Raw genomic sequence first — 23,813 nt, forward strand, 5'->3', positions numbered from 1 at the left:
GGAGATTAATTCCTGCTTTATAGTGAGCATCACTGGTATTTCATTCAGGACATCTTAATCTTTGAGCCCTGGGCAAATGCCATAGGACTGCAAAGTGTGAAATAACTATCTAAAAGGTCGTCATCTCTTCATCCTCCCCATACTGTCTCTCAAACAAAAAGGCTTCTGCCTAAATAACTAGACCCAAGAAGAGCCAGTGAATAATGCCCCTCATGTGGGAGCACACATATAGTGTTCCTGGGCAACAGGCAAGGCTGATCCTGTGCCACAGGGAAGGTACCCAGCTGAATGTTCCATTCTCAGCACAGTCTCTTCCAGGGACCAAGCAACAAAGTTGGAATACATGTGATAAAGTCACCCCAATATGCAGCACATCATGCTCTGGAGCCCTCAGCATGAGCACAACCTGCGCTCTTCCTTCTCCCACCATACTTTGACTTCAGTTATACGCTGAGGCCTATGGGCCGATTCATTTTTCCCTCATGTTCCCTACACTGGGACAGAGATGAGCCAGTTGTGAAGGGACAGAGAGAAACAAGAGCTCTGAGGTTAGGTCAGTAGGGCAAGGTATGAGTTGCAGTGCTTCCCAGCCACTTTCCTTCATCAGCCTTGGATCAGCAAAGGGCAGCTTATTCACCCCCATTTTACCAGGTGGACACTGGGAAGTGGTTATTTCACTCTCTTTTCACATCTAAATTAAGACCCATCAAGGTCTTATAGATGTTGTACAAAGTTTAGGCAGGGTTTTACTCCTAAGGAGGTTCAATCCAAAGTAAAGCAGCAACCACCGTCCAGCCTGGCCTTGAACACTGCCAGGGATGGGGCAGCCACAGCTTCTCTGGGCACCCTGTGCCAGGGCCTCAGCACCCTCACAGGGAAGAACTGTGAATCCCATCTCAGTCTTCCCTCTGTCAGTTTAAATTCAGCAGCTTTTCAGCCCACTTCCATGAGCAGCATTTGCACCATGCAGAACATACTTTATTTATCATGATGCACAAATATTCAAAGGTTACAACAAATTCAGGATAGTAAAATTATTTGCGGCAACATCCACAGCACAACATCATCTTCCGAAAACGTCGACCGCTCACTGCCTCACTGGTTACTGGTAGAAAACCATTGCATGGAGCAGTGCCAGCCATCAGGCACCTTTCCGCAGCCTGCGGCTTCTGCTGCGTTTAGTTTCAGGGATCACTTTATTTCCACTCACAGCAACTGGAATCAGGACCTTCCTGTACTCCAGAGGGAGGTAACGCTCAATCAACACATGCAGCGGCATCTCGTCTGTCACCAGCTTTTGTCTGGGTTCAGAAAGAGGAGAGCAAAGAAGACAGAGTCGTTAGTGAGAAGTGTTTCTACTCAAGAGTAAAATTTGTAAAGTTTCTTGCAGTGGTTGTTTTGCATTCCACAGCTCCAGGTCCTGCGCACAGTGCAGAGCCCAGGCGAACCTGCACACACAGGGACACAGCAGCTAACTGCAGCAGCTCACACAAAGCCACATGCTCACCATGGCAAGGGCCAGCACATGGATGTACACCTCTGCCAGGGCCTCACACCCTCACAGGGAACAGCTTCTTCCTGAAATCTCATCTCAATCTCCCCTCTGTCAGGTCAAAGCCATTCCCCTTTGTCCTGTCCCTACAGGCCCTTGTCCAAAACCCCTAGACATCTACAAAAAGGTAAAATATGTGTTCAGAATCCTCAACCATGGCCAACAAAACCAAGTTTCTCAGCCTGTTCATACTAACATCAGCACTTACCTGTCAGGTGGGAAAATGAAAATCTCCAGATCAGGACAGCAACAGGTGATTATTTCTGACAGCCCCAGGTCCAACACACAGGCCCATGCAAAACCAGTGCCCTCAACCAGGCATGCCCTGCACAATCCCTCGGTAACTTTAACATCCCATCTGAAACTCAGTGGAAACAAGGAATAATAACCTGGAGTGATTACTTGAAATGACTGATGACTGTTTTGGGCCCACTGAACTGAAGAGGGCTCCAAAGCCAAGATCACATTCCTGTGTTTTGGTAACAGCACAAAGTAAATTCAGGCATGAGATGGGGCAGCTGAGGGAGACCCCAGGGAAGAGCAGCAATGAAGAGGCTCTGAGAACCATCCCTCCAGGCTGCTGGCCAGGGAGCGCCACTGCCAGGAGAGGCCAGCCCTGGCCTCCCAGGCCAGAGGTTCCTTCTGCTCTGAAGAGCTGCCAGGTTGAACCCCAAGTACCAGCAGCTGCAGCAGCAGGGAGAGAGGGGTGTTGTTTGTAACAGTAAATGATCAGACCAGAGAGCAGGACATGTGTAAATGCTCACACTGTTTCCACTGCAAGTACTTTTAGCAGAAGTCACTCAGGGATGCAAAAGATGCAGCCCAACCTCACACATGCTGCTACTCTGCTTTTATGACTAACACTACCTATTTTGCAGCTGTAACTGCTTCACCCCTGCATATGTGCCCCTCCTCTTGCTACTAGTTTATCAGATGGCTCCTTGTGCTCCCAACCCTTCACTACTTACTCTTGCCCCTCCACCAGTGCGGAGTATAAAAACTCAAGTCCACCAATTCCCTCCTGGGACAGAAGGCCAAGTGGCATTGTAAAGAGTAAATCACGCAATACCACATTTCCTGCTGAAATACATAACTGCTAGTGCACACTCTGTCAATGATTGTTTTACTGGGCTATCAAAGCACCACATAAGATTACTACAGGTTAAAGATAACCCTCCTGTTACCTTCTCATGAGGACTTCTATGTCAGACACATTCAATATCTTCCTCTTGGAATGGCTGGCCAAAGCTGTCAGATCACTCCAGAGATTCTTGAAGTATTTCTTGGTGCTGAAGGAGGATTGAGGTCAGGCTGTGGAGTGTGTGAGCACCAGCTACCCACCCACTTCTGTAGGGCAAGCTGCGTCAGAGCTGCTCACTGTGCAGGTCACAGCCTGCCACTGAAAACTGGGAGAAGAAACCCCAGCCCCGGAACAAAGTTTGGCTTCTCAGTCTGGGTGCCCTGGAACTTTACAGCCAAGACAGCTGCAAATGAGTTGCACAACTGCAGCCAGAAGCCTTCCCAAACTGCCCACACGTGCAAGAACAGGGGTTAATCCCAGGGGAAAACCAGCACTGATTACCAGACTGTTCACTCTTGTGGTACGGCTGTTCTAACAACCCACACGTCTTACTCATGAAGGTAACATGGTCCATGAATTCAAGAAACTGAGAAAAAGGGGTCCCAATGTTAACAGTGCACAAGTGGGACACTTTCACCTTGCCCAGCACAAGAACAGTTTTCCAGAGCCACACAGAGACCAACATCACCTGCCACGTTTCTGTCCTGTTGGTCGGAACTCCTGTGACTCTCCCCACCTGAAGAGGGAGGGCGCTCTGCTTGTCAGCAGCCCTCCTGATGCGTTTGTTATTTCAGGAGAGGACCAGAAGAAAAAAAAACAACAAAAAAACCAACCCAAAACCAAACAAAAACAAAAAACCACCACCACAACAAAACACCAAAACCAACAAAACAACACACACCAAAAAAACCAAAACAACAAAAAACAAAACTAAAAACCCCAAAACCCACTAAAATGAGTGAGAATGGAAGCAGTTTGTTGCCACTTACCATTCTTCAACAACTCTGAATGATTGTGCGGCCACTGGCATTTTCGCATAGTCCTTAAATACGCTCTTTATCAAGCTACTTGGCAGTTCAGGCTTCAGTGTTTTTTTCCGTGAGCGCTTTGGAACTTGCTTTGCCTGCTGTGGCTGCAGAAGAGGCCTTTGAGGCAAAATGAAAATGCACACATCAAATGAACAAACACAGAGTAGAGGGAGAGAACACAGTACTGAGTTTGGGCAAACCTTATGCTGAACTGAAGGGCAAAGAACTACTTTGAGCTGTTAACTTTTTTTCTCTCCCAATTACTCAAATCCCTCATGCCCATGAAGTTCAGTTTGTGAACAGTTCACATGGCATCATAACCTTGGGAGAAGCAACCCAGACTGAATTTCCCAAGATAAGCATGTCAGTATAACAGTTGGCAAACCAGAGTTCTCTCCAGTATACCAATGAAGTTTTCATCGCATCCCTGTAGGATGTGTAGCAGGAGTGCACAAAGTCTGGGGCATCCACAGGTCACCTCTATTCCACTGTCATAATTTTAACACAGTTCCACTTCAGCAGAGTATCAAGGACTCCTTTTTCTAAATATATTTTACTATTCATGATTAGAGCAATCATCCAGCAACTCTGGAAGCATTATTCATCTCTGTTCACAGCAGGAAAAGGCACAAGAATTTGGTTTTACCATTTACTGCTTCAATGAACAAAAAAAATAAAGTTCCCCAGGCCCTGCTATTAGTGGTTCTGATGACACTTGCTTGATAGGCCTTTATTCAACTGCTAAAACAGTGGCTGGACTCTACTCCCTGGTGCCGCTGATAAAGCACAGAACAGCCAATGCAGCAGGGCTCAACTCACTCTCCCTGGCATTCAGACCTCCCAGAGACACTTCTATCAGGCCACCGCTGAAGCTTGCTCATACTTACTCAGGAGAAGCAGGTTTTGCAGGTGATGGAGTTAACAGTGGTGGCTTGTGGACTTCATCATGGACAAGTAGGGGTGTCTTCATGAAATCCTCTGTGGACAAAATGTACTTAAGGAACCGGACTCTACTTTCAGAGGTCCTCAGCAGGCAGTGCTGTAGCAGCAGACAGAAGCCCAGCCAGCTTTTCACACACCAGCTCTGGTGCCACGCTGCCTGTGCCCAGGCTGTGGCTCCACAGCACACTGAACCAGAGCAACTGCCTCCTGCTGCAATGCCACCCACTCCACGTGCAGCCACATCAGCTGGTGGTTTCCCTCATGTGCTGGACATGCTTGGAGTCAGGCTACAGGGGCAGTTGGCTGTGTGGACTGAGGCTGCCAAAGCTGCTGCCTCTTTTCCCATAGAGAGCTTCAAAGTCTGCAAGCTACCTCCTTACCATCCTGCTAAATCAGTGTCAAATTGTCATTAACACAGGGATGAGCATAGCAACAAAAAATCACATTACAGGGGCCAGTCAGTGAGTATCACAGAATCCCAGACTTCTTTGGGTTGGAAGGGACCTTAAAGCCCACCCAGTTTCAACCCTCAGCCACAGGCAGGGCCACCTTCCACTAGTTTAGGCTGCTCCAAGGTTCTGCCCAACCACTTCTTTGGGCAACCTGTTTCAGTTCCTCACCACCCTCACAATAAAGAACTTCTTCCTTATATCTAACCTGAACTTACCTATCTCAGTTTAAGTCCATCACCCCTTGTCCTCTTGCGGCAGCCCCTGACCAAGAGTCCCTCTCCAGCACACTTGTAGGCCCCTTTCAGATACTGGAAGGCTGCTATGAGGTCTCCACAGAGCTTCCCTTCTCCAGGTTGAACAGCCCCAACTTTCTCAGCCTGCCCTCATACGGGAGGTGCTCCAGTCCCCTGATCATCCTTGTGGCCCTCCTCTGGACTTGCTCCAACAGCTCCATGTCCTCCTTATACTGAGAACACCAGAACTGCACACAGTACTCCAAGTGGGGTCTTCCCGAGAGGAGCAGAGAGGGAGAATCCCCTCCCTCGAGCTGGTGCTCATGCTCCTTTTGATGCAGCCCAGCACATGGCAGGGTTCTGGACTGCAAGTGCACACTGCTAGATATTGTATGTGCATGCAGATGTTGCACATACATGCTAATACACACCGTGTGTGCACATACTGGCAGGTAGCGTGTGTCCTGAGGTTGGCATTGGCCAACACTCCAGCATGTCCACGTCCCTCTGGATGCCACCCCTTCCCTCCAGCGTGCCAACTGCACCACACAGCTCGGTGTCATCAGCAAACTTGCTGAGGGTGCTCAATCCCACTGTCTAACAGGAAGAGATGCTACTCTTTTTGTTTCATCCTGCCAGCACCAATCTCTTCATCGAGACCTTTCCATCTCTTCATAAAGACAACCACACTGACACACTGTTGTAGACAACCTAAAAACCCTCACAGCTTTCCTTGTGGCAGAAGTGTGCCAGCAAAACAGTCATCTTTGTGCCTTCCACACTGCACAAATACATACAGGCCTGATATCTCATTACAGATGAATTTCCCCACAATGCCTCAAATCCTGGTAATGGGATTCTTTAAAGATGTCCTTAGTTCAGTTTTATGTCAGGGTGTATACTGTAGGTCAAAAGACTTTAAGACCAGTCCCAAAACTTACAAAACACACTCTGGCCATTTTTAAACATGTCCTCGATCAAAGAGAAGTCAGTCTGGTGTATGAGTTCTTCCAAAGGGCGTAAGTACTCTTGGAGCAACAGAACAGACTGATGCAGTGTCTGAAGGACTGTTTAGGAACAGACATTTCTAGGTTTCTGGAAAACCAGCCTACTCTTTTTGGTTAATTGGAAAAGGAAATATGCAGCTGCACATACAAAACATGGGGTTCTATATTAAGTTTCAAGTCTGGACTCATGAATGGCGGTAGAAGCAGCAGTTCCATGCTAAGACATTACAAAGTTAGTACGAAGTTAGGAGTCAGGAAAGAAGGAATAAAAGAGAAGCCTTCATGGAGACCACATAGCAGCCTTCCGGTATCTGAAGGGGGGCAATAGGGATGCTGGGATGGACTATTAATTAGGGACTGTAGTGATAGGACAAGGGGTAACGGGTTAAAACTTAAAACAGGGGAAGTTTAGATTGATATAAGGAAGAAGTTCTTTACTGTAAGGGTGGTGAGGCACTGGAATGGGTTGCCCAGGGAAGTTGTGAATGCTCCATCCCTGGTGGTGTTCAAGGCCAGGCTGGACAGAGCCTTGGGTGACACGGTTTAGTGTGAGGTGTCCCTGCCCACGGCAGGGGGGTTGGAGCTAGATGATCTTATGGTTCTTTCCAACCCGAACTATTATTTGGTTCTATGATATCCCCATGTCACTTCTATAAAACCACTTTACACTCAGTTTCATCCACTTGTGCACTTCCATTTCTTTCAGCTTCAAAAGTACAAGATTATCTATGTCCCTGAAGCACCTGATGAGGCAGTAAAACCTGGCCCTAGGAACAGCAGCCAACAGCTTCCCCTGGCCTACTTGATGGACTAAACAGTTAATAATGTTATTATCCTGTGTTGTTCCCTAATCTATCAAGAAATAATGGAAAAATTTCTCCAACTGCCTCTGCTGCTGCTGAAGGTACTACTTACTTTCATTCTCAGCGTCTTCAGGTTCATCCTCAGTAGACTCTTCTAGACTATCCAATTCTATCAAAATAGGCTGGTCCTGTAGTTCGTCTGCTTCTTCAACATCACTCTCGAAGGGCTCCACCTCAGATTTTTCAAAGGTAGGATTCGAATGCTTACTCAGACTTCCAGCTCCAATACCTTGGGCAATCTCACACTCTAGATTTCCAGACAAGAAAAATACATCACTGAAACAAGTACCACAGCCAAAATTTTCAGAGCACTCATAAGAACAAAACCCAACTTTCCATTCCTGACAACACTGCCGCCAATTATATTTGTATCTTAAAGGATAAAGCACCAGCACACAAAACTAGACAAGCTAAAGCATTGAAAACCCTCAGCTTTTCCCTCTGCTACATCTAGTTGTCAAATAAAACAAAACAAAAAACCAGCAGTTGGTAATGTGGAGGAGACCATGAGATTTGAGTGCAGTTTTTATCTGAGCTCCTTTGGAAATGAACTCCCTTTAGTAAGTACTTTTATCTCAAAAAAAGTCATACCAAAGCCTTAATGCAGCACGTTGAACACAGAAGACCCAACAATTCAGGGAAAGTAACTTCGGAGATCCTGATTTGCAAACACACTCAGAAGATCTCCAAATTTTATCAATCTCTGCCTGATTCTAGAACTTCCACTGGTAAATTTTAACTGAAGATGCCTTCTGAAATTTTGTGTTTCTAAACACTATTGCCAAAGCAATTTTGATTCCCATTTGAGCAGAATGTAATCTTTCAGCTTAAAATTAGTTTGCTGTTTTCCCAGTATTTAGCCCATTCGAGAATGCAAGCAGAATTAACAAGTATCTCTCCCAGCAATGATGCCAATAATGCCATCTTGAGACATCTCTGGCATTAGAGATTCAGTATTAGAGGTTGTCCTCACCAGGTTCAGGAGAGCCGTGGTATTCAACACCTGCTTCTGCTATTCCCTCTTCTTCTGAAGAGGCTGCTTCTGTGAAAGAAACAATGGAAAAGACTTAAAAAGGATCCTAAACTGGTGTTGTGGTTTAACCCTATCCAGACAGCTTTCACTCACTCCCCCCCTGCTTCTTGCCCTCCCCCTACTCCTGGAGGGATGGAGAGGAGAACCGAAAAGAAATGCAACTCCCACGGGTTGAGATAAGACCAGTTTAGTAACTAAGGTATAACACAAATCACTACTGCTACCACCAAATAATAGTAATGATAAAGGAAATAACAAGGGAAGAGAATACAACACCCCATCACCAGGCGACCGATAACTCGCCCCACCCCAGTCCAACCAAGAACCGACCGATACCTCCTCCAACCCTGCAGTCCACCCTAGCCCCCTTCCGGGTCACTCTCCCAGTTACATCCTGGGCATGCCGTGCTGTGGTACGGAATACTTCTTTGGTCAGTTTGGGTCAGGTGTCCTGTCTCTGCTTCCTCCCAGCTTCCCTCCTCCCTGGCAGAGCATGAGGCTCACAAAGTCCTTGGCCAACACAAAACATTGTTATCAGCTCTGTTCCCAGCTGAAAGTCAAAACACAGCACTGCACCAGCTACCAGGAAAGAGAAAAACTGACTGCTACTGCTAAACCCAGGACAACTAGATCTTCACTACTTACTAGAAGGCACCCTTCAAGCTCTTGTCTAAAGAGAGAAAGGTGCTGGTTAGTACTGAAGACAGGTAACAGCCAACATGGCTTAAATAATTATAGTAAAGCATTAGAATGTATACAAACCAAAAGAATGACTAGCCAGATGCATTCCTTGCCAGCAGGTAGCTATTCATCTTTCCTTTGGGAAGATGATCAGTACTATGGACCTATCAAAACATACGAACCTGTATTCCATTTGCAGAACTGTGAACAGAGGAAATACTGACAAGAAAACACATGAGCAAATCACAGCCTCCTTTGAGAAAGCTTGTCTGGAAATGCTCACAGCATCAGTCTCTCTCTGATGAAACTTCAATTACTTTATCTCTAGCATCTACTGAACAATTAACTCTTGATTTCACTCTGTGAGTCACCTAAAAAACTCTTAATCAGATTAAAGCACTGCATTCCCTTCCAACACTGAAAGCACTTCTTACCCTCTCTGAAATTCTCTTCCTGATCCACCCTGTTCACTGTCTTAGCCATCTCTTCTTCTATATCACTTACATCTAGGACCTCAATTATATGGGCCCAAAGACTTGCTGAAAGATCTCTTAGGCTTTCGAGTGACTGGGGAGCCCAAACATTTACTTGAACTTCAGGATGGCAAAAAGGAGCTCCGTCTATTAACAGCTAGTAATTGAGAGCAGTAATGTGTTCCTAGTCTCTTTTTAAACTTTCTTTTCACTTTCCTGCCAAGTAAAAAAATCCAATCAAGCAGAGAGTACACACAAGAAAACATTCCTTCTTTGCACGGAACAGCTCAGAGTTCACACTGAATCTCAGGAAACAGTTGGAAAAGTCTTTGCAATTATTTTTCCAGCTCAAACTGTGAAGTAACACTGGCATCAGCTACCTTTGGTAAAACAGCAGACCTAGGTAACCGTTCACATTTGACCGTAATGCCTTACAACCTCCAGCATCTTTCAGATACACTCTTAACCTCCTCCTCCTCCTCCTCCTCTCATTTGATCCAGTCCCCATGTTATCTCTCCATTTGTCCTCACAGTGCCTACCGCTGGACTCTTCAAAGCAACCAACTTTTTTCTATTGATCTCTTCTCTTGTCCTTTCAACACAACCTTTCCCTCCAGCATGCCACAGACAATCCTCCAGAAGCAGAGTATGTGGCAACAGTCCACTAGGAATTGATTCACTTCTAAGGTTTCCAGGGCAAGAACTGTTCTCCTGGATTGAGCAGTACTGAATTCACCAACCATTTTTTAAATACCATGGCCCTTTTGATAAAGGATCATAAAAAACCCTAAATGAAACATCAGCTGTCCATACTTCACGGAAAGCATAGGGAGCTTTGACTGAGAGTGTAAAGCAGATAGAGCCTGGCTCTTTTTAGTGGTGCCCAGTTCCAGGAGAAGAAGCAACCAGTACAGACTCGAACACAGGAGGCTCTGTCTGAGCATCAGGAAAAAATTTTTCCCTGTGAGGGTGACTGAGACCTGTGCAACCCGCTCTGGGTGGCCCTACTGGAGCAGAGGGGTTGGAGAAGATGACCTTGCGAGGTCCCTCCCTATCTTAACCATCCTGTGATTTCAGGTATTACCTGCTAAGCCCCAAGTCCTAACCCATAGTACTCACTGCCAACCACCACTTCTTCTGAAACAGAGAGCTGATCCATTGGGTTAGTCCACTGGGAATGATCTTGCTTCCCTTCTGGTGGGTTTTCAGGCGATTTTGAAGATACAGGAATCATAATGTCAACATGCTCATGATCAAGGACTAAGTCCTGAGAATATCCTTGGGTCCTTCTCTTGCCTGTACCCACACTTGTCAGCATGGTTGCTTGACTCCCAGGTGACATTTCTGAGTCCACAAGATAGCTCTGTGCTGTTTAGAAAGTTTAAAAACAAGTTTTATGTGAAAAAGCATTTAAGGTCACAGGAGACACATTTATTATCGGGACTTGCATAATACAGAATTGAAATCATTCAAACAAATTTTATTCATTCTCCACAGATCAAAACCTGAAATGATATCACCACACTTCAGTGTCCCAAACTTTCTCCACCAAAGTGTCTCCCCAGTACCCACAGTTACAAGCATGATATCAAATGATTCCTGATATAAATCACTAAACTGGGTAGAGGACATACTTAAGCATATAGAATCAAAGCAAGTACAGATACAGAGCCTCATTCTAATCTTGCTTCCCAAATTAGACCGGATTTTGTGAGCATGCTAGTACCCTTTAAACCATAAAATACAGACCCACACTTCAGAAACTGCTTCTACAAGCCACCTTATAGAAGGCACTCCCTCCCAAAACAGAAGGAAGAACATGAAAGAAACCTTTTCTCCTCAGCATGTCCTGTTCCACTTTGTCTTCAAAATCTTTTATGTCAAGAGGTTTGTGATTCTTTGGCCTCCGGGACAGCTGTCTCCTTTCAACAGTGTCTGGCCTGGCCAAGCATCCAAGAGACATGCTAAGAGATCTGTCAAAAGATGAAGGAAAAAATAATTTTCCAAGCTTACATACTCCTTTTTACTCTCAGATTACAAACATGGCGCCAGTAACAGCAAGACAATTATTATCATAATCATTATCAATTATTACAATCATTATCACAATTATTATCAATTTTTATCACAAATCCCTAAGGTAAGAGAAATTTCCCCCCCCAAAACCTTGAAGATTACATGCCAGCCAACTTTAAACAAATAGTTTAATTCCATGATACCACATAATAGCAGGATGTATATTAGAGACCAGGAAACAGACTGTTTACAGCCTCCAGCCTCAAGAGGGCTGCAACAACACACCGGATGAAAGGTTCAGGGACTTTAGAAGTTTTAAGAACAAAAAGAGAAAAAAAGAGGGGGGGGGAAATAAATGCTTGAGACTCAAGCTGTCCCCTAGATGACAGCAGGTTGCTAGGAGGACTTCAGACCACGTCTAAGAAGCTGCTTAGTATCAGTATTCACAACTAAGTGCAGCTACCAACACACTGTAACTTTTAAGCCAGGAGCTAAGATAGCAACCTGCAAAGCACAGGGAGAGATATACCTCATTATAAATTTTTTGCATCTTAAAGAAACTGGCCCTGCTCAGATACCTTTGTTCCCTCTCTCAATGCAGCCTAACAAAAAAGGGGGTTCAGAGGATGCACAGGTACATACGTTGAAAAGCAGGAAAGGTGCTGGTGCACTGCCATGACACAAATGGCATGGAATAGGTAGGTACTGTCCTGGTTTTGGCTGGGGCAGAGTTATTTCTCTTCCCAGTATCTGGTGCAATTCTGCATTTCTGCTTTATTTTGAGAACAGTGCTGACCATAATAAAAAAAATGCTTAGAGCAATGTAGAGATATTCCAGCTGCTCCAGCCAATGAGCCGACTTCATTTGGAGCTCGGCTCAGATGCCTCTATACAAATGCCCGTATCATGGGTAACAAACAAGAGGAATTAGAGATGTGTGCACATTTACAGGGGTATGATATAAAAGGCATCACAGAAACATGGTGGGATGGCTCCTATGACTGGAGTGTTGGAATGGAAGCTTACAGACTCTTTAGAAAAGACAGGCCTGGCAGGCGGGGAGGGGGAGTTGCCCTTTATGTTAGGGATAGGCTGGAGAGTATGGAACTGTCTGGGGATGGGTGAGCAGTTAACAGAGAGTTTGTGGGTCAGGGTTAAAGGGAGAACAGTGATGGGAGACATTACTGTGGGGATCTGTTAGAGACCACCTGATCAAGAGGAATCTGTGGATGAAGCACTCTATAGGCAGATAGGAAGAGCCTCACGCTTGCAGGCCCTTGTTCTCATGGGTGACTTCAACCACCCTGACATCTGTTGGAATGACGGTACGGCCCGGCACAAGCAATCCAGGAGGTTCCTCGATTGTGTGGAAGACAACTTCCTTCTGCAGGTAATAGAGGAGCTGACAAGGAGAGGTGCCATGCTTGACCTCCTGCTCACCTGGGCTCGTTGGAAATGTGGCGCTCCAGGGAAGCCTTGGATGCAGCAACCATGAGATGGTCGAATTTGAGATCCTCAGGACAGTGAGAAGAGTGTGCAGCAAGCTCCCTGCCCTGGACTTCAAGAGAGCAGACTTTGGCCTCTTCAGGAGCCTGCTTAGTAAGGTTCCATGGGATACAGCCCTAGAGGGCAGGGGGGCCCAAGACTCTTGGTTGGTCTTCAAGGGTCACCTGCTACAAGCTCAGGAGTGCTGCATCCCAACTAGAAGGAAGTGCAGCAGGAGGGCCAGGAGACCTCCTTGGATGGATAAGGAGCTGCTGAGGAAAATTCAAATGAAAAAGAGTCCTATAGAAAGTGGAAGCAAGGACAGGCGGCCTGGGAAGAGTACAGGGAGGGTGTCCGGGAAGCTAGGGACCAGGTTAGGAAAGCTAAGGCCCAGTTAGAATTAAACTTGGCTAGGGATATTAAGGATAACAGGAAGGGATTCTACAGGTACATAGCAAATAAAAAACAGACTAGGGAGAACGCAGGCCCCCTCAGGAAGCTCTCGGGTGAACTAGCTACACAGGATTTGGAGAAGGCTGAGGTTCTGAATGACTTCTTTGCCTTGGTCTTCACTGGCAAAGCCTCTGACCACACCACCCAAGTCTTGGAAGGCAGACACAGGGACTGGGAGAATGAAGACCTTGGGCCCACTGTAGGAGAGGAACTGGTTCGAGACCATCTTAAAAATCTGAACGTGCACAAGTCCATGGGTCCTGATGAAATCCATCCGCGGGTCCTGAAGGAGCTGGTGAATGAAGTTGCTAAGCTGCTGGCCATCGTATTTGAGAAATCCTGGCAGTCAGGTGAAGTTCACGACGACTGGAAAAACGGAAATATAACCCCCATTTTCAAGAAGGGGAAAATGGATGACCCAGGGAATTACAGACCAGTCAGTCTCACCTCTGTGCCGGGCAAAGTCTTGGAGCAGATTCTCCTGGAAGGCATGCTAAGGCACATGAAAAACAACAGGGTGCTTGGTGACAGCCAGCATGGCTTCACTAAGGGGAAATCCTGCCTGACCAATTTGGTGGCCTTCTATGATGGGGCTACAGAACTGATGGACAGCGGTAAAGCAGTTGATGTCATCTACCTGGATTTGTGTAAAGCGTTCAGCACTGTCCCACATGACATCCTTGTCTCTAAATTGGAGAGACATCAATTTGATGAATGGACCACTCGGGGGATAAAGAACTGGCTGGATGGCCGCACACAAAGAGTTGTGGTCAATGGCTCAATGTCCGGCTGGAGACCTGTAATGAGTGGTGTCCCTCAGGATCAGTGTTGGGACCGGTCTTATTTAACATCTTTATCGCTGACATGGACAGTGGGATTGAGTGCGCCCTCAGCAAGTTTGCCGATAACAGCAAGCTGTGTGGTTCGGTTGATCCGCTGGAGGGAAGGAATGCCATCCAGAGGGACCTTGACACGCTTGTGAGGTGGGCTGATGCCAACCTCATGGAGTTTAACCATGCCAAGTGCAAGGTCCTACACCTGGGTCGGAGCAATCCCAGACACAGCTACAGGTTGGGCAGAGAAGAGATTCAGAGCAGCCCTGAGGAGAAGGACTTGGGGGTGCTGGTCAATGAGAAAATGAACATGAGCTGGATTCAGTGTGCGCTTGCAGCCCAGAAAGCAACCGTATCCTGGGCTGCATCAAAAGGAGCGTGACCAGCAGGTCAAAGGAGGTGATCCTGCCCCTTTATTCTGCTCTCGTGAGACCTCACTTGGAGTATTGTGTGCAGTTCTGGTGTCCTCAACATAAAAAGGACATGGATCTGTTGGAACAAGTCCAGAGGAGGCCATGAGGATGATCAGGGGACTGGAGCACCTCCATATGAAGACAGGCTGAGAAAGTTGGGGCTGTTCAGCCTGGAGAAGAGAAGGCTGCATGGAGACCTCATAGCAGCCTCCCAGTATCTGAAGGGGGCCTATAGGGATGCTGGGGAGGGACTCTTCATTAGGGACTGTAGTGACAGGACAAGGGTTAATGGGTTAAAACTTAAACAGGGGAAGTTTAGACTGGATATAAGGAGGAAATTCTTTCCTGTTAGGGTAGTGAGGCACTGGAATGGGTTGCCCAGGGAGGTTGTGAATGCTCCATCCCTGGCAGTGTTCACGGCCAGGTTGGACGAGGCCTTGGGTGATATGGTTTAGAGCGAGGTGTCCCTGCCCATGGCAGGGGGTTGGAACTTGGTGATCTTAAGGTCCTTTCCAACCCTAACTATTCTATGATTCTGTAATGATGGTTTTATTATTGCTCAGTAGCACTTTCCCTGATCAAGGACTTTTCAGTCTCATGCACTGGGAGTGAGGAGGGGCACAAGAAACCAGGAGGGACACCTATCCAAACCACCCAAAGGGGTACTCCACACCGCAAAGCATCATGCTTGGGATAGAAACTAGGGGGAGCTCACAGGAGGCACTGACTGCTGCTGGGGATTGGTCAGCTGGTGGTGAGCAACTGTGCTGTGCACCACTTGAGGGGGGGGGAAGGGGGGGAAGTTTATTCTTTCCTCTCTCTTTACCATTATTATTATTGCATTATTATGTTTTACTTTTATTTCAATTACTAAACTGTTCTTAACCCACAGGTTTTTAGAATGTGGCCCTGTGCAACAGCCTTCTGTGGGGCCACAGTAAGAAAGGTGAATTAATTTGATAATATATGTCTAGAATCATTAGCAAAGTCTATGGGCAACACAGCAAAAGAAGATCTTCGACTTGCTAAGAAGCTTTTGAGGTTCAGGGACGTTGGACGAAAGATTGCATAGATCAACTTGTGATGAGACAATTAACAGGCAGAGAAAATTAAATGTTCTAAGGTCTACTACATACTGATTTATTTTTGGAAACATGAGAATGAAAGGAAAGAAGCAGTGATCCTACTGAGTAGAGACAAGCGATAGCAGCAATTCAAGCTAGCCCAACCTGAGCATACAGGGCAGAACCATAGTTTCTGAAAATCACAAGGTATGTAGTGTGACACATTCAAATGCCATCACTGGGGGAGGGAAATATGATTGTGTTATTACTGACACAGGTCTTCATCATGCACCCAGGTGTCTATACTGCTCTTCCCAACTACAGAGATGATGAATCAAGGCAGCTATAGTTAGGACAGCTAGGAGTAAAGATATTTTAGTTTAAACTCACCCAGCCAAAGTGCTGTCTTGCAGTGATGGAGCTAGAAAACATTGGTGATATGTTAGTTGAGAAAGCACAGCAGGTGAGAAATTACTCTCTACTCTACAGACTACAGAAGCAACCCAATGGTCCTCCTTCCATGTGCTACAATTCTCAGAAGTTTCATTTTACAGAGAACAGAATTAGACGATGGATTCACTTTCCAAATTCCTGTCTTCATTTCAGAACTGTGTATGAGAATTCTAATAAGCAGTTTCTGAAAGGGTAATAAAAGTTATATCAAAGAAAATGGAATATGGCACGTGCCCTCCCACTCAATAATATTAATCTTACATTTATAGCAAGATGCTAGGCTAGGGCCTCAGTCATAACCACCTGCAGCCACACACAGCAAGCATTAAAGCATCTGGAAACTTTAGAAGTAGATTACATACAAAACTGTAACACAAACTTGTTCTACTCATGAATTCCCCAAAATATGCAGAAAGCAGATCTGGAGAGCAGTGACAAAATCACACTCATACTAGAAAATACTGGAGCATGCAGTGGTCTGCTTTTCAGAGCTGCCTACATTTTACATGTTCAGACCAGGTACAAGGTTAAAGACAGACAAGCTGATTTTCTGACCATAGGTGACTCATGGTGGGATTCATCTCCAGATTAAAGTATCCAAACACAGGTGTTTATGTTCCCATTACAGCCAAGCGCCATTAATCAAATGTAGGTGTCTACTTTAAGGTAAGCTAAATCACCTCCCATATTCCACTGACCAGACCTCCTCTAAACTTCAGGAGGACTCCAGTTACCTCATGTACACACAGGCACAAAGCATCTGTAATTTGGCCCTGAGGTCTCTAATTTGGAGTTGAATCCCATCCCCGAATTCTACTCCAGTTGCTACTGCCAATAGGATATGTAAACTAAGGGGAGGTGTTTTAACTGTCTTTGTTAAACTGCAACTAACATTAAAACTATATTTACCAAATTTTGCATATTTATATTTACATGGAAGACTCAATCCAATATAAAACATTGTATCTTTTATAAAGCTATAAGAGCCTTCTTTCCCAAACAACAATTTTATAACTTATTTGATGTAACTGCAGTCAAGTCTGCAGCTTGCTGTATTTTCAAGTTTCTGGAATAGAGGGAAAGATAGGGATTGCTATCTGTGGAGATACTTCAAAACTCAAAGAACACCCAGCTGTAAAAAGAGTCAAGTAGTTACAGTCCAGGCAGAGTTTGTAACTTTGTTCAAAAAGGCTTATTTTCAGTTTGATAGGAAGGGATTTCCGTTCTCTGCTACGCCCTTTGCACAAGATGCTGCAATCTTGCTTTCAACCATATAGCTGCTCAGCTGAGAAGTTACTATGAACTAAACTGTAGCAGATGAAAATCCACTGACAGCAAAAGTAGTGCTGAACAAGGCAGTTTTTCACTGTGGCCTTACCTTGGTTCTGGACAAGTTGTTGGCTTACTGCTCTCTCAAATTCAGAAATGCTGAGTTGCTTTGTCTTCTTATTCATATGAGGTGCGAAGACAGCTCTCTCCTCAGGAACAAGATCTGACAGCTGCATTTCCTCCCTGCCAACACAAAGCAAGCCTTCAACAGAGGATGATATCGTCACATAGTCACCCTAGAAAGGCCCCTGTAATGCCACTGAAAATCAAATGAGTTGACCTTGCTGCAGCAGAGTTAAGGAACTAAGTGATTAGCTTGGCAAATGCAGGAACATGTCATTCCCTCCCACTAAATCAAAGTAAATTTCACAAGGAGAATCAAAACTTGAGTGTATATTCAAAACAGCAAGGTTCAGAAAGGTCAGAGTAAAAGCTTGAACTTTCAACAAGCTCCATAGCACTCTCCTCCTAACAGTGCACAGGAGCAATTAGGCTTGGCAATCATTACAATGTAAATCATAGAATCCCAAATTGGTTTGGGCTGGAAGGGACCTTAAAGCTTATTCAGTTCCAACCCCCTGCCATGGGCAGAGACACCTTCCACTAGACCAGGTAGCTCCAAGCCCCAACCAGCCTGGCCTTGAACACTGCCAGGGACAGGGTATCCACAGCTTCTCTGGGCAACCTGTACCAGGGCCTCAGCACCCTCACAGGGAAGAACTTCTGCCTAAGAGCTCATCCCAGTCTCCCCTGTTTAAGTTTCAACCCATCACCCCTTGTCCTATCACTATGGTCACTGATGAAGAGTCCCTCTCCTGCATCCAAAGAGGGATGAAATGAAAAAGCCATCATCACGAAACAACAGTAGGTACAACAGAACACAGTGGTATATGGAGTGGATATGTCATATCCCAGCCAGGCACTGGGTCAAGATCAGGAAGTAAGTTTCTGTTTTGTTGTCCCCCTTTTGTGGTACGTTCCAAGAGTTTCCTTCTCATGAAGGTGACCTTCAGGCAGTGAGCTGCTGCCAGCACCGCACCGAATGGTAAGACCATCGCGTTCACAAATCTGTTCCACTTACAAATCACATGCTCTACCACTCAGAAGTGTGGCTAAGTTTCATTTCTTACAATGTAAGCCTAAAGTGTTAGAATTAACTGGCTTGTAATGGGGAACAGATGTGAAGCACTGGGGAAAAGATTGTGGGGTGTTTTTTTTTTTCATATCTCTCCTGGAATGCACTATTACAGCTAAAGAAGGAAGGACCTGTCCAAACAAAGGAAAGCCCACATCAACTAAACAAACGTTGTGAGAAAGGATTTAAAACAAAAAGTCTACACCTATTTACATTCAACGACCAGCTAACACATGGCATATAGAATCCTGCAAGGATCAGCTGGCTTGGCTTTTCAATTCAGAAAGGCTGAGAAAAAGCACAAAGAGGCTCAAGAACTACAACAAGCAAAATCAAGAAGGAACTAAAATAATATTGCGCTTTTTTTTTTTTTAATTTAAGAAAAAAAAAGAACAAAATACAAATCAACAAGCTGCCACACTTACAGAAAACTCAGGTGTTTCTTCCTCTATTAAAATATCAATAGAAGTTCACTTAGTATTTCACATGACCTTATTTGAGGCTGCTTGTGGCCAATGTAAAGAGTTTAGCTAGCTAAGAGTTTAGAAAAGGAAATCACATTATTTAGAACAGTCTGTTTTGCAGTAAGCAAAAACTGGCACCAGTGTTGTGACAAAACTGGTTAAAGCAGATTAAGACTTACCACCACTACTGGCTTTCTTCTGTTTCATAATGGAGTCAATGAACCATACTTTAGCCTCTTCAATTCAGCCAGGCCTAGTAACTTAAAATATTAATGGAAGCTAATGACTAAAAGCAGCTGAGCTCCAAACCACTCTACAGGAAGAAAGTTGTCCTGAGCAGTCCAAAACAAGGATAATCAAGAAGCAGCAACACTGTATAAAGCTACAGCAGCCTGTGCTCTGAATATAAGACATGGCAGTCACTCGTTACAAACTAGAATTGTCAGCATGCAGCCTGGAGCCTGGAGGAGATGCAAGAACTTCTTTAGTATGTCACAAACAACTGAGGAAAGTACATTCCCACAAAGAGATTTCTGATCTTCAGACTTGACAGGCTGAGAGAGCTGGACTTTTTCAGCCTGGAGGAGAGAAGGCTCCTTATGGGGAGACCTTAGAGCAGCTCCAGTGCCTAAAGGGGCTACAGGAAACCTGGAGAGGGGCTTTGGACAAGGGCCTGTAGGGACAGGACAAGGGGGAATGGCTTTAACCTGACAGAGGGGACACAGAGATGAGATCTTAGGAACAAGTTGTTCCCTGTGAGGGTGCTGAGGCCCTGGCATAGGTTGCCCAGAGAAGCGATGGCTGGCACAGGCTGTCCAAGAGGAGCTGTGTCCCATTCCTGGCAGTGTTCAAAGCCAGCTTTGACAGGTCTTGGAGCAACCTGCTCTAGTGGAAGGTGTCCCTACCTGTGGCAGGGTGTTGGAACTGGATAAGCTTTAAGGTCTCTTCCAACCCAAACCAGTCTGGGATTCTATGATTCTCCTGACCAGCACTTCCACTGCAAAAAGATATTCAAAGTCTGTATCTAAGAAGGGGGACTAAGCACAAGCCCACAGTATTTGCTTCTCAGTCCCTCAGTTCCAGTGATTCCTATGTGACTTTAAAAGCTGGAAAGGTATTTATGAAAATCTCACTGGACGGAACACAATTCTGATCACTGAAACAGAAGCAGATAAATCCTGTTCCCCAATCCCAGCATCGGAACTGCAGCTATAGGGTAAAAAAAAAAAAAAAAATAAAAATATCTATATAAAAAATACCAAAGTAAAAATGTTAACAATTAGTTACATGTTGGAAAGCCCCCCACTTGGGAGTTCTGCTTGAGCTTCTTCTGGTGCCGCTTCTGGTTCTTCATGTTTTGCTATGTCAGGTACCACAGGTGAAGCTGGTGGAACTGCCAACAAACCAAAACATTATTTTTCACAGTTCAATCCAGCAAGAATGCAGCAGAGTAACAAACCTACACCATATTCTGTACGTTACATGCATTGATGGGCTAAAAGAACTGGTTAAAACTATTTGGGTTCTACTCAGAAGGATGGCTTGTACAGTGACAAAGCCAACAGAGTCCTATACGCTGGAGTTTGTGATTGTGTGTGCCTCTGTGATTTACTCATGGTCCTAAAGCTAAAGGCAGCACAAGGATTAGGTGCTTGGTCCCAGGACAATTACATTAAGTGAAGAGGATTTTAAAGAATATGACTTTGCAGTGCAAGACCTGGTCTTTGAGACAGAGCTGCATCACCTGATTCCTCTTTCACACTGTTGTGTTCAAGCCCAGCTGGTAACTCAGCATCAGGAAGCCGCTTGCTCACTCCTCCCTTTTCCCCTCCCACCTCCAGGTGGGATGGGGAGGAAAATCTGAGGAATGTAAACCCCACGGGTTGAGATAACATCAGTTTGATAACTGAAGTATAATATTAAACTACTACTAATAATAAGGGAAATAACAAGAGAAAAGAATATAAAACTAAAAGGGAAAGGGGGAAAAAAACCAATAAATACAAGTGATGTCCAACACAATTGCTCAGCACTTGACCTATATCCAGCCCAATCTGAGCAGCAATCTGGGCCTCTTGGGTGACTCCCCCAGTTTATATACTGGGCATGACATGCTATGGTATAGAATACTCCTTTGGCTAGTTGGGGTCAAGTGTCCTGACAGCTTCTTGTGCGTCCTCACAGCTTCTTGTGCCTCTCATCACTGGCAAAGCATGAGACTGAAAAGTCCTTGATCGGGGTAAGTGCTACTGAGCAACAATGAAAACATCGGTGTGTTACCAGCACTGATCTCAGACTAAACCCCAAACACAGCACTGCACCAGCTACTGGGAAGGAAAAAGATAACTGTTACAGCCAAACCCAGGACGAACATACATTGGCCATACAAGGGTCTGTATTTGTTTGACGTAACAGGGTAAGAACAAGCTACAGAAGAACATCTGTTCTCAACTCCACCAAAATGTTGTCCTTCTCCTCTCTGCTTTCCTGAAAATAAAGGATACTTACCGACGTGGATGATTTTCTTGATCAAAGTCCGTGGTGTGTCACCGCTACACAACAGTGGCGCTAGCCTCAGCTTCATCGAAGTACTTCTGCCCAATTTCTTCTTCTTTAGATCAGATCTGGTCTAAAGAGAGACATTAGACAAACAGAACTCAAAACCTGTATTTTTATCACTAGAGATGACCCTTAGCATCAAAAGCATTCACCATGTGTCCTCAAATAACAATCTAAGCTACTTAACACATCTTCCAAATTCCCAAACAAGTTAGAAAAACAAAACACATTTGCTTTTTTAACAGTACTTCATGTTGCTTTCGGACGGGAGACAATTCACAGTGATGCACAATCCCTCATCATGGACCAAAGCCCGAGAGACCTGAGGGCATGGCCCCTCATGTGAACCCTGCACAAAACCGTCGCAGAACACAACCATAAGGGAGATGCGAGGCTCTCAGGGCCCTGGCTACTCGGTGAGAGCAGAATTCAGGGTCTTCGGCCCATTTTACACATTAAACGGACAAGGAATGATGTGAAGAGTTAACCGTTGTACAGGGGGGTTAGGGTTAAGCCCCTTGCTTAACAGTGTTACTGCTTACTAGTGCTTACTGAACAAATGTGTGCTCAACACTTACCGTGCTTGCCGGAACAGGGTGGGAGCACCAAGGCTATTGATAATAGGAAGGAACAGTAACTCCTGTTCTCTGGACCCCTAAACTGACTGAAATCAGCTCTGCGGTTTGGACAGCGAGCAAATCACCAGGGAACACGCACAATGGCTAGAGATGGAAAGTTCAGGGAAGACTCCTTTACTCCATCTTGAGACCCTCGCCCACGAACACCAGGAGACACTACGCAAGCAAGAACCTTTTACTCCATTATAATACGAAGCAGGGATGGGTCATGACTATGTATAGGCATGTTGCGTAACCTCATGAATATGTAATAGTTTAGAGGATAAATATGAAGAACACCACTGAGGTACGCATGTTTTCGGAGGAGCGCCTCAGCGCTGAATAAAGCATACCTACTTTACAACTTTTAACGAGTTGTGGAGTCTACCCGCGCATCAGGAGCACCCTGGGTTCCCCGGCCCGGCCGCGGGGGCCTCGCTCCTCTCGGGAAGGGCGGGCAGCTCGTGCCAACCGGTCCCGCCTTGGCTTCCTCTCCCCTTATTTCTTCCCGTATCCTCTCCCCGGCCCTATCCATCACCTTAGCTGCCGCTCCGCTGGTGGCTGAGCAGCGGGCGGATGAGCGGACGGAAGGCATACCGGCCCCTCCGGTAGCCGAGCAGCGGTGATCAAGCTGTTGGTGGACTTGGAGACCACTAAGGCGGCCGCCCACGGCAGTCTAACGGAGCGCGCGCGCAGTGCCTCACGGGAGTGGGCGGGGCCTTGGCGGGGGCGGGGGAACAGCGCAGTGTGGGGCGGGTAGTTCCGGCTCGGCGTTGTCGCCGTGGTGCATTGTGGTCCGCGTAGTTCCGGTGCGGCCGCGGCGGGCGGTGTCGGCCGGCGGCGAGAGGCCGCGGTTGGCCTTGTGGGAGCTGTAGTTCGGCGACCCCCCCGCCCCCCGCGGCCGTTTCCCCCCTCCCCGCCATGCCGGGCTTCACCTGCTGCGTGCCGGGCTGCTACAACAACTCGCACCGCGACAAAGCGCTGCACTTCTACACCTTCCCCAAGGACGAGGAGCTGCGGCGCCTCTGGCTGAAGAACGTCTCCCGGGCGGGCGTCAGCGGCTGCTTCAGCACCTTCCAGCCCACTACGGGCCACCGCGTCTGCAGCGAGCACTTCCAGGGCGGCCGCAAGTCCTACCTAGTACGGGTCCCCACCATCTTCCCGCTGCGCGGCGTCAACGAGCGCAAGGCGCAGCGGGCCGCCCGCCGCCCCCGCCCCGCTGCTGCTGCTGCCGCCGCTGCCGCCGCGCAGGGCCCCGCTGCTGCCGCTGCCGTCGCGGTCCCGGCAGGGGGCGGGGCCGAGGACGTGAAGCCTATCGACCTGACGGTGCAGGTGGAGCTCGGGCCCGGGGCCACCGTGGGGCCCGGCCCCGGGAGGCTACCGGCGACAGGGGACGAGGGCCCGTTGGAGGGCGGTCCCCCGGACCACTCGTACTCGCTGTCGTCGGGCACCACGTCTGAGGAGCTGCTGAGGAAGTTGAACGAGCAGCGCGACATCATCGCGCTGCTGGAGGTGAAGATGAAGGAGATGAAGGGCAGCATCCGCCGTCTGCGCCTTGCCGAGGCCCAGCTCCGTGAGGAGATCCGCGAGAAGGATCGGCTGCTCCACGCCGCCAGCGCCGGGACCCGCAAGCGCCACGGCGTCTGA

The 23,813-nt window shown here is 46.7% G+C and overlaps 2 protein-coding genes across 2 annotated transcripts; one reads left to right on the top strand and one right to left on the bottom strand.

The window, feature by feature from the left end:
- Nucleotides 1-1,052: 1,052 nt before the first annotated feature.
- CENPT (centromere protein T) lies at nt 1,053-23,562 on the bottom strand. The gene is given in 14 exon segments (XM_061375931.1): nt 1,053-1,301; nt 2,737-2,841; nt 3,623-3,778; nt 4,549-4,639; nt 7,211-7,405; nt 8,132-8,200; nt 10,465-10,713; nt 11,176-11,318; nt 16,000-16,030; nt 17,441-17,574; nt 20,278-20,383; nt 21,499-21,619; nt 22,764-22,931; nt 22,934-23,562. Coding segments are annotated over 14 exon segments (1,884 nt in total). The 5' UTR covers nt 23,090-23,562; the 3' UTR covers nt 1,053-1,141.
- Nucleotides 23,088-23,813, top strand: THAP11 (THAP domain containing 11). The gene has a single exon (XM_061375932.1). The coding sequence runs from the start codon at nt 23,088-23,090 to the stop codon at nt 23,811-23,813; it is 726 nt and encodes a 241-aa protein (XP_061231916.1).

This window comes from Neopsephotus bourkii, unplaced genomic scaffold, assembly GCF_033783945.1.
Source record: "Neopsephotus bourkii isolate Nb327-2 ecotype Australia unplaced genomic scaffold, CSIRO-AGI_Nbou_v1 NB_1680, whole genome shotgun sequence".
Classification (NCBI taxonomy): Eukaryota; Metazoa; Chordata; class Aves; order Psittaciformes; family Psittacidae; genus Neopsephotus; species Neopsephotus bourkii.

Excerpts from the sequence above, each read along its gene's own strand:
- THAP11 (XM_061375932.1), top strand. The coding sequence starts at position 23,088 with ATGCCGGGCTTCACCTGCTGCGTGCCGGGCTGCTACAACAACTCGCAC.